We start from the raw sequence: 9,320 nt of genomic DNA on the forward strand, positions 1-9,320 counted from the left end.
GGTCAATAGCAAATAAATGAAGACACATACATACATACACACATACATACATATCGAGCCCTAACCGCTTAAAAGACGTAAGCCACACTTTTTTAAAAATTTTCTTTGTGATGCAGAAATGTTCCTAGAGCATCTAGATCAGACCTGGCAGCGTCTGCCCGGCGGGCGCCATCGCGTCGTATTCGCGTATACATACACGCTCTGCTTGGGAAGGCAGCGAAAGTTATGCATACGGCATCAATTTTGGTGGCATGAAATTGGTTCTGTGTATGCATGCCAGTATACATAAATGTACTTTCATTTCCATTTAACACGTGTGCTTCCGTAGAGCAGGGATTCCCAAACTTTATTCACCGCGGCACCCTTGTGGGGCTAAAAAAATTTCGCGGCACTCCTACTCTTCAAATGTCTACCAATACAACAAAACACAATGCAAACTTTATGCTCCTTTAGCTTCAATGTAAGGTCTGAAATTGTAATGATTTCATTCACCCCTATTATGGTTGTCAACCTCAATTGTCACTTCGTATCAATATCAACATCACGTCGTATCAATATCAACGTCGCGTCAATGCAATTCTGGTATTTACTTCATCAATGTATTGACGTTGACGTGTTATCGATAATTTAATAGCAAAACTACGATCCTTATATTTTTGACAATTGTTTATCTACAATTTGTTGTGCATATGTTTCTGTTAAAGATTAAAACCAATTCCCGCAAGGGTTGTCGACATTCGTGTCAGCACACCCTCTTGCATTTCAGTGTGGTTTTGCAACAAATTCTGCCGCTGTCTATTTGCGCGAACACGACTTCTCCTGCTAGTATTAGGAGGTGAATCTGCATTCTGCCCAGCATTTAAATTTTGGTTCTCCGCAGCATTTTCATTAACTGGAGCTCGACTATCTTCTACAGAAACACTACCGGCGGTGGTGTTGAGCCCAGTGGTATCATCGAACTCCATCATTGTAGGATCTACCGAAGGAGCTGGAGAATCTTCTCGTAGCACTTCTTATAGCACTTCTTCAACACTCATGCAACTTCCACTTTTGGGAACACCTTGAGCCATTCCTTTCGGGTTAAGTTGCTTGCCGAATTGAAGAAGGTTGGCAACCTGCTCCTATGGGCTCAGCACCAATTGCTTGTAGCTTCCTCCTCCTGTGGCACGGCACTCCTGCTTGTTGTGCACGAGCTTTCTTTTAACCTTGCATTTCAGATCCCTCCAAACCTTTAAATTCACAAAAAGTTAAACCATATAAGTTTAAAAATAAGTTGTTTTTTACCTTTTGCCAACCCTCACCATCCCTGAGTGGTGGACCGAGAGCATTGATTGCATTTGCAATATCCTGCCATTGCGACTTAAAATTATTGGGAACTGTCCCTTTGGAAAAGCCTTTAGCAAGCGCAGGATTTTTTTCTAGTTCTAAAACAAGCTGCGCAAATTGATTGTTGTTTGTTATTTTCATTTTTCTTTCCATTTTCCTAAATTAAATAAGAACTAACCAAATAAAGTGTGTAAAAAGGTATAATTCAGAATTATTTTACCAAATTTTTACAGCAGAATATTTAATTGAGCGCTTGTCGTCACCAAAAACTGTATTGACAAGTTTTATGTTGACACCCGTCAATAGAATATCAATATTGTTGTCGTCAATACCAAAATAGTATCAACAGCTGTCAACAGTTATCGACTTTGATGACGGCAATACCAATTCGGAGGCATCGACACTATTTTTGACAATATTGACATGATATTGACAACCGTAATAGGGGTGATTATTTCCTTTAAGTTTATTGGGAGCTTTGACAATTTTACCCTGAAATCATTTGATGCTGGCTTCAAAAAACAGGAGGAGGTTATCAATTCGTCGGAATATTTTTTTATTATTATTTATTTTTTTATGTATGTTACCGCATAACTTTGGACCACGTTATCCGCTTTCTATAATCCTTTTCCTTTCTAAAGAAAAGGTGTTACCTCACAGGCGGTCCCACTCTAATTTGGTTTAAATCCGATCATTGGATCATGAAGAAATAACCGATAATCTTAAACTTGTATATGAGAATTGAAGTCGGCTTTGTTTTTTGATTAAAAATTATTTGTTTATCTAAGCATTTGTTGAAAATGCAGTCTCATATAGAAATGTAAAAGCAAAAGTCACTAGTATTTTTAATGCAAGCATGTCAACAGCAGTGTTTTCTGCATACACTTGCATCCAGAACTCTCTTGGCTCCCTTCGCAGAATTTAATATTCAAAGTGCTACCTTCACTGATGTCCAGAAGGTTTCCAAAAGCTTCATTTGACATCCCAGTAGGTTAACTTTTCGGGTCACATGAAAACGTATTTGTTATCCAGCTGTAGACATCCTCAGAGTCAATGTTGGGAAAATATTCGACAATGATTTTTTCTAAACCTTCCAAGTTAACGCTGGTAATGCGCGTTAAAGCTAAGAAAATAACTTTTACAGCCAATTTCACGAAAGCAAAATAAGTGAAAAATGATTTTAATTTTTGTAATTTTATATGGAAATTGACAGAAAATAAAAAATCATTTTCTATTTAAATTTCTGGAGAAACCAGCTGTTATCAATTTTCTTGGCGTTAACTTCGAAGTTACATACGTTACATACTTTGGTTACTTATGGGGTTTTCATGCGTCATCCAATATGGGGTTTAAATCTAGTGGTGGCTTCTTCCTAGTCGCCAAGAAATACCGACGGATCGTACAGTGACTTCTCGTGGCGCTTTCTGCCTCTTGCTTCATTTTATACATCGCTCCTTTCGTTTTTCCAACCACTACAAATATCCGCACACTTGCTATATTTCAAACCATTTTTCTGTACAAATTTGTCGATAGCTTTAAAAATTTTGTCACTAGTGGTGTACCCAAATGAGTACCTCACTAACACGAGAAGAACATTAAGTCCCACTACGTCGGTACTTTCGGGAAGTTGCAAACAAAAAAATTCACAAGTTTTCAAACTTTTTATAAGTTCGTTTTCGACTGCCTCTAAAATCGTGTTAATTCACTCTTTCACAGTGTAATTGTGAAGTTCCAAAGAACTTCTGCTGCTGCGCTTGTCACGAGAACAGCCCAGCCAGCAAACAATCTGAAAATTAATCCGAAAACTGGAAGAAAAGTGGATGAAACGCGGATTAGCTCTACGAAAGTACCGAAAATGGTTGTGAAAAGGGTACGTTTTTAGCAATTTTTCTGAAAATTTTCTGATTCAATTTTTCGTTGACAAAACGTACTAAAGAACTATGTTTAAGAACAAAATCAGCTGCTGAAGGTAATTTTAACAAAAATCAAAATTGTTTGATTTTCTGACCGCCATGTTGAAGTTTGATCAAACTGTTGCGTTGTGTATGGGAAGTTTAAAGAATTTTCCCGCACCACTAGTATACTCTAGCTACTAGCGGCACCCCAGGCCTACGCTTGGGACACCCCAGGGTGCCGCGGCACCCACTTTGGGAAAGCCTGGCGTACTCTAACCATACACTTGTACTACTGCTGTATGCATATGGCTGCATTAGTGTTTCAAACATGCAAAAGCACTAGTATACAGGCATACAAAAATACACATAATTAGTGCTTGTAAAAGTACTAATGCTGATACGATATTCACATATTTACATATGTAAAGTCTACTTTTCTGTAGTTGATTGTATAATATACTTGCAAAAAGAGTACTTTAAAGGGCATGTTTTGAAATAAACAGATTTTTACAAAAATAAATAAACAGGACAGGGGCTTGTTGGCGGCAAAAAAAAAGCGCGTGTCCTACTCACATACCGAACACTATGCAATGGACCACGATGCTTTATTTTCTAGAATTGCGATTAGAAGGATATTATTTTCATTAACATGCAAAATAATGACGCTAGAAAGAAAAAAACGTCAACAAAAAAATATAGATTTCTTTCGGCCAGCAAAAAAGTATTCTTGAGTTTTTTCGAAAGAATGAACGGTAAGTATCGATGTAAATTACGAAAAACGTCTACACCCTTCTTTCACCCGCAAACATATTTTTAATATCTCTTTATCTTACCCAACCATAATCAAAACAATTTATGCACCTTACCAAACATCGCTAGATAGCCGAATTTTTATATCATTTTTACTGTACTAGATAGTTATCAAGAACTATCAAGAAGTAACCTTTGGAAGTGGCCAAGGATATAATTGAGTTCCAGTGATTAGTGGTCTATGCAGGAATTTCAAGAAATGTGGCAAAATGCAGCAAGTCATTTTCACGAAATTTTCGAAAATATGAACGAAGTATGCACAGAATACGATATCAAGCACAACGATACTGGGAGCGTTGAAGATTCCACTCATCGATACGAACATCTTCAGCGTCGTTTTATCAGATACAAATCTGGACTGGAATCGTGACAGTCGTGAAGGAGCAACTCGTTACGTAAAAATTCATATTTTGGACTATAACCGACGTGAAGGTACTGCTCGTCACATAACTCGGTATGATGACAGCTGCGAACAAGCGATTGATCGCAATATGAAAAATATTAAAAAAAACTGAAAGCATTTGGGATATAGTCAATTCCATTTCAAATAAATCTTTAAACGGAGGATTTTTACAACTTTTGGTTTCATTTTTCTAAAAAAAAAAATACACTTCGGGGTCTAATGGAACCGGAAAATGTAACTAGAGTCCTATTGTGACCTTCAATCTACCGTAACTTCAAACAAATAACGGTGTGTTTCCTCTCGTATGTCATAACCCCAATTTGTTCAGGCAATTCGCGTAATTTGTGTTCTTAAAATTGCCGAGCCGTTGGCTGTCACAATTCGATCCCTGTTTTTAGAAACTTCGATAAATGCAAGAAACTTTATGATTTTTATGGAAGTTTTCTGAATTACAGTGAAACCGTGAAACGTGTATACTTACACGTCTATTCTGCACGTTACCGAAGATTTTGTAACCGGAAAATTTTATTACCAAAAAATGTTACCAGTTCTTGTCACCGCGATTCTAGGTACGTTGGTAATGCAATTAAAATATTCAGCAATTCAGCTATGAAGAATTGTGCAAATTCTGGTATTGCATATTTCACGGGGCAATACTTTGTTACCAGCTTATGAGATGGTAACAAAATTTACCGGTTACAAGAGTACACAGAATGCGAAAAGGGTTTAAAAATTGACAGAAACTTTATTTACCGGTTACAAACTTCTTATTACCAGCGCAGAATAGACCTGTTAAAAAACACTACTGAGAAAAAAGTTTGAAATTATGATGAATTTTTTTTTAAGTGCTCTACAAAATCTTAAGCTTAGGTTTACAGTATATTTTGCTCAGCTGCTCATCCTTCTTTGCACGGAAAACTTAAAAAAGCACTAAAGCGAATTTTCTTTACTACTTCAATGAGGAAGGTATCCGGATTCCTATGAAACCAAATAATGGAGGAACACTTACCACGTAGAAATTACTGCAAGCGAAATTTTTTTCCGAATGGTATCTATTTATCTATATACAGTGGCGGGCAAAAATGGATGAATGGGGGTTCGTTTTTAATATTTTTAATGTTTTTCAAGCTTATTTTTTTTTTGATATTTTTATATAAAAATATGGTTCATGCTTTAACAAAAACTATATAAATCACACTTTCAAAGTTTGTACAGAACTTAGTAAAATTCCATAAATTTTTATCTAAATTTCGTGCTTTTTAACCAAAATTTTTGGAAATTTTTTGGGTATGCAGTTAACGAGCTTATAAAATTCTAGTAAAACAAGTGCAAGCTTTGAGAGCTTAAAAAATCGCATTGATTTTTAATATTTTTTTTTTTTGCTGACGGCTTTTATGTTTTTTTCACATGCCTTGACTTTTTTTATTTTTATCGCAAAAGATCTTGCGCATATTTTCCACATAAAATTCATGTTTATATGGAAAAAAGTGCAAAACGATGTCAACAAAAAAAAATTATTAAAAACCAATGTGACTTTTTAGCCGCTCAAAACTTGCACTTATTTTACTAGAATTTTAAAAGCTCAAAAAGCTGACATTTTTCGTGAGGTACATAAGCGGGTTTTACTGTATTTCGAAAATAAGTTTGCTTCGGAGGTCAAAATGTAGAGAAGACAAGCGGATTGTCAGAATTTCAAAATTGTCAGACGTCTAGTAAACACTTGTATTTACAACCAAAAAACAAGCAAAATGATCTTTCATTTAAAGCAGAGGAAAAGTAAAAGGTGACCGACAGAGAGGAGATTTGAGTTTGCCGCCAAAGATCATCTAAATCAGCAGCATTCAAAGTTGTTTAGCCATGTCTGCCTTTGCACAAACCAAAAATGTGGCTCGACAGAACCTTTTGTGCTGATTTTAACCCTACCAAAATTACCTGGCGAAATTAAAATATAAAAAAGATCAATGGTTAAAGTTACATTTTCTGACTTTTTTAATATTAATATCTTCTGAACAACATGACCTATTAAAAAACTAATGACGTCCAAATAAAGATAATTAATTTTTCTTTCATGAATGTATATAACTTTGTTGGATTTCAGCAAATGGATTTATAAACTTTATTACTTTCTACTTTCTACAATCAATCCTCAGCAAGTTTTGTTTTTTATACAAAATATGGAAAAATGTATTTCAATATTTTTTCACTTCATATAAGATCGTTGCTGAATAAACAATAGGTTATAGGCCAAGCATATTTCCACTACGCCGAACATTGAATACATACAATTCAAGATGAGCTACACCACCGTCAAAATCGAACCACTAGGAAAGGAGAATTTCGATACCTGGAAGGTCCAGATACAAGCCCTTTTTACGAAGAACAACGCCTGAAAGTACGTAAATGGCACGTGTGGAAAACCAAATTCGCCTCCTGAAAAAGTTACTGGATGGGAATCTGAAGATGCGAAAGCAGCTAGTGAATTAAAGCAGATAAAGGATTGCACCACCTCCAAGGATGTATGGAACAAGCTGCACAACATCTATCAATCCAAAGGACCAGCTCGGAAGGCAATGTTATTGAAGTCACTTATATTATTGAAGATGAAGAACGGCCAGGATATGCGGGACCATGTGAAAAACTTTTTCGACATCGTAGACAAGATTCAAGAAATGGAACTCGAAGTCATTGATGACCTGCTAACCGTGCTATTGTTGTATCGAAAGTCAAGAAAAGTTACCAGAACCAGAAGCGTTGAAAATAAAGCTACTGGAGGAATACGAAGCGCGTAAACGCAACCATAGTGAAAGCTCATCCGATGCAATCTTCGTCCACAAAACTCCCCAGAACCGCAGCAAAAATTTCGGCAAGGGGAAATTTAAATTTACCTGCAACTCCTGCGGAAAAATTTGTCATAAGGCTAAGGACTGCAGATCGAAGATACAGCAGGCAAAACCGAGAGAGAATGAGTTGAAACGAAATGAATCCACAAGAAATGCAGAAGTCGCCATGCAGGTGAATGCAGAGCCCGAGCGATGGTGTCTTGACTCCGGTGCATCTTCACATATGTGTGGGGAGAAGGAAAAGTTTCAAGGATTTAAGCCATCGGACATTACTGTTTTGCATTTGGCCAACAACGAGTCCTTCGTTGAAAATGGTACCGTGAATGTCGTCACGTCCGAAGGCATTACAGCAAAATTTGAGGATACACTTTACGTTCCTGACCTACGATCAAACCTATTATCAGTTGCAAAAATAACGGACCATGGTTTTAGAGTAATATTCACTGCGAAAGAGGCCACTGTCGTACTTCCGGAAACAGGTGAAAAGGTAATGGTGGCTCCGAGATTTAAAGATTTGTACTATGTTTCAGAGCAAGTTGAAAAATGCAGAGTAGCACAGACAAGCTTGCAGGAATGGCATGAACGTTTTGGACATCTGAACGAGAAGGATCTGAAAAATGCTTTGCGCGAAGGAAAAGTTGTTGGCGCGAAAGTAAGTCTCAACGAAAATATACCCATTTGTGAAGTCTGCGTCAAGGGCAAGCAAACGCGGAAGCCATTTCCAAAATCGAACACCAAATCAACGATATTATTGGCGTTGATTCACAGTGATGTATGTGGACCAATGCGTATCAATTCATTTGGAGGATCCCGATATTTCGTCACATTCATCGATGACAAATCAAGATAGTGCGAAATATATTTCATCAAAAAGAAAAGCGATGTTTTCGCTAAGTTTCAAGAGTACAAACGAATGGTTGAAAGAAGGACTGGTAAATCAATTAAATGCATCCGATCAGATAACGGCACCGAATACGTGAACAATGAAATACAAAATCTTCTAAAGAAAGAGGGTATAAAACACGACCGGATAGTAGAACACACGCCGCAGCAGATTGGTATTGCAGAGCGTAAAAACAGGACATTAGTAGAAATGGCCCGATGCATGATGATACAATCTGGACTTCCCCCATCTTTTTGGGCAGAAGCAGTATTGACAGCAAATTACATCAGAAACAGATGTCCATCTCGCAGTCTAGAANATGATACAATCTGGACTTCCCCCATCTTTTTGGGCAGAAGCAGTATTGACAGCAAATTACATTAGAAACAGATGTCCATTTCGCAGTCTAGAAAGCGAAACTCCATTCCAGTTGTGGACTGAAAGAGTACCAAACGTAAACCACTTGCGAAAGTTTGGTTCTACGGCATATGCCCTGGACAAAACTGTGAAGAAGGGAAAGTTTGAACCCAAGTCGCGAAAATGCATTTTCATCGGATACTCAGAAGAAACTAAAGCTTGCCGGCTTTGGGATGCAGACACGAAAAAAGTTTTGCGAAGTAGAGATGTAACTTTTACGAACAGTTTCGAGTCAGACAATTACGGAGAATTTATTATTGAAGAGGACTGCAGCAACAGCTTAGATTTTGGTATGGATTTTGACCTTTGCAATAACAAAAACGACGTAATAAGAAGCAGTTTTGAAGAAGCCAGCGAAGAACCCAATGAAGAGTCTAGTAGAGAACGTAATGAAGGGTACATAACTACATCAGAATTCGAAAGCAGTGAGCAATTTGTCACTCCCATGACTTCGCTGCGAGGACCAGGGAGGCATAAGAAGATTTTGACAGGAAAACCAGGAAGACCACGGAAATTGTTCAATATGGTGCGTCCAGTGAATGAACAAGCGTCAAGCGAGCCTGTTCAAGATCACCACAACACTGCTGGTTTAGTTGTGAAGGACGACGAATTATCAACGGCCGAAGCAGAGAGAAAAGCGATGAAGAGTGAATACGATGCCTTGATGAAAAACAACACTTGGGTCATAGTAGATCGGCCAGCTAAGAAGAAAATCATCGAATGTAAGTTGGTCCTGCGCACAAAGT

At 37.4% G+C, this 9,320-nt stretch overlaps 1 protein-coding gene across 1 annotated transcript; it reads right to left on the reverse strand.

The window, feature by feature from the left end:
- Positions 1-697: 697 nt before the first annotated feature.
- Positions 698-1,731, reverse strand: LOC108362035 (uncharacterized). The gene is made up of 2 exons (XM_017614866.1): positions 1,285-1,731; positions 698-1,229 (listed from the first exon to the last, which is right to left on the reverse strand). The coding sequence occupies exons 1-2, from the start codon at positions 1,477-1,479 to the stop codon at positions 1,122-1,124; spliced, it is 303 nt and encodes a 100-aa protein (XP_017470355.1). The 5' UTR covers positions 1,480-1,731; the 3' UTR covers positions 698-1,121.
- Between the last annotated feature and the right edge of the window lie 7,589 nt (positions 1,732-9,320).

This window comes from Rhagoletis zephyria, unplaced genomic scaffold (assembly GCF_001687245.7).
Source record: "Rhagoletis zephyria isolate East Lansing unplaced genomic scaffold, Rhagoletis_zephyria_1.1 Rzeph_scaffold_00020, whole genome shotgun sequence".
Taxonomy (NCBI): Eukaryota; Metazoa; Arthropoda; class Insecta; order Diptera; family Tephritidae; genus Rhagoletis; species Rhagoletis zephyria.

Coding starts and splice junctions, on each gene's coding strand:
- LOC108362035 (XM_017614866.1), bottom strand. CDS start 1,479: ATGGAAAGAAAAATGAAAATAACAAACAACAATCAATTTGCGCAGCTT. Junction 1,230..1,284: donor ATGGTGAGGGTTGGCAAAAG/GTAAAAAACAAC, acceptor GTGAATTTAAAG/GTTTGGAGGGATCTGAAATG.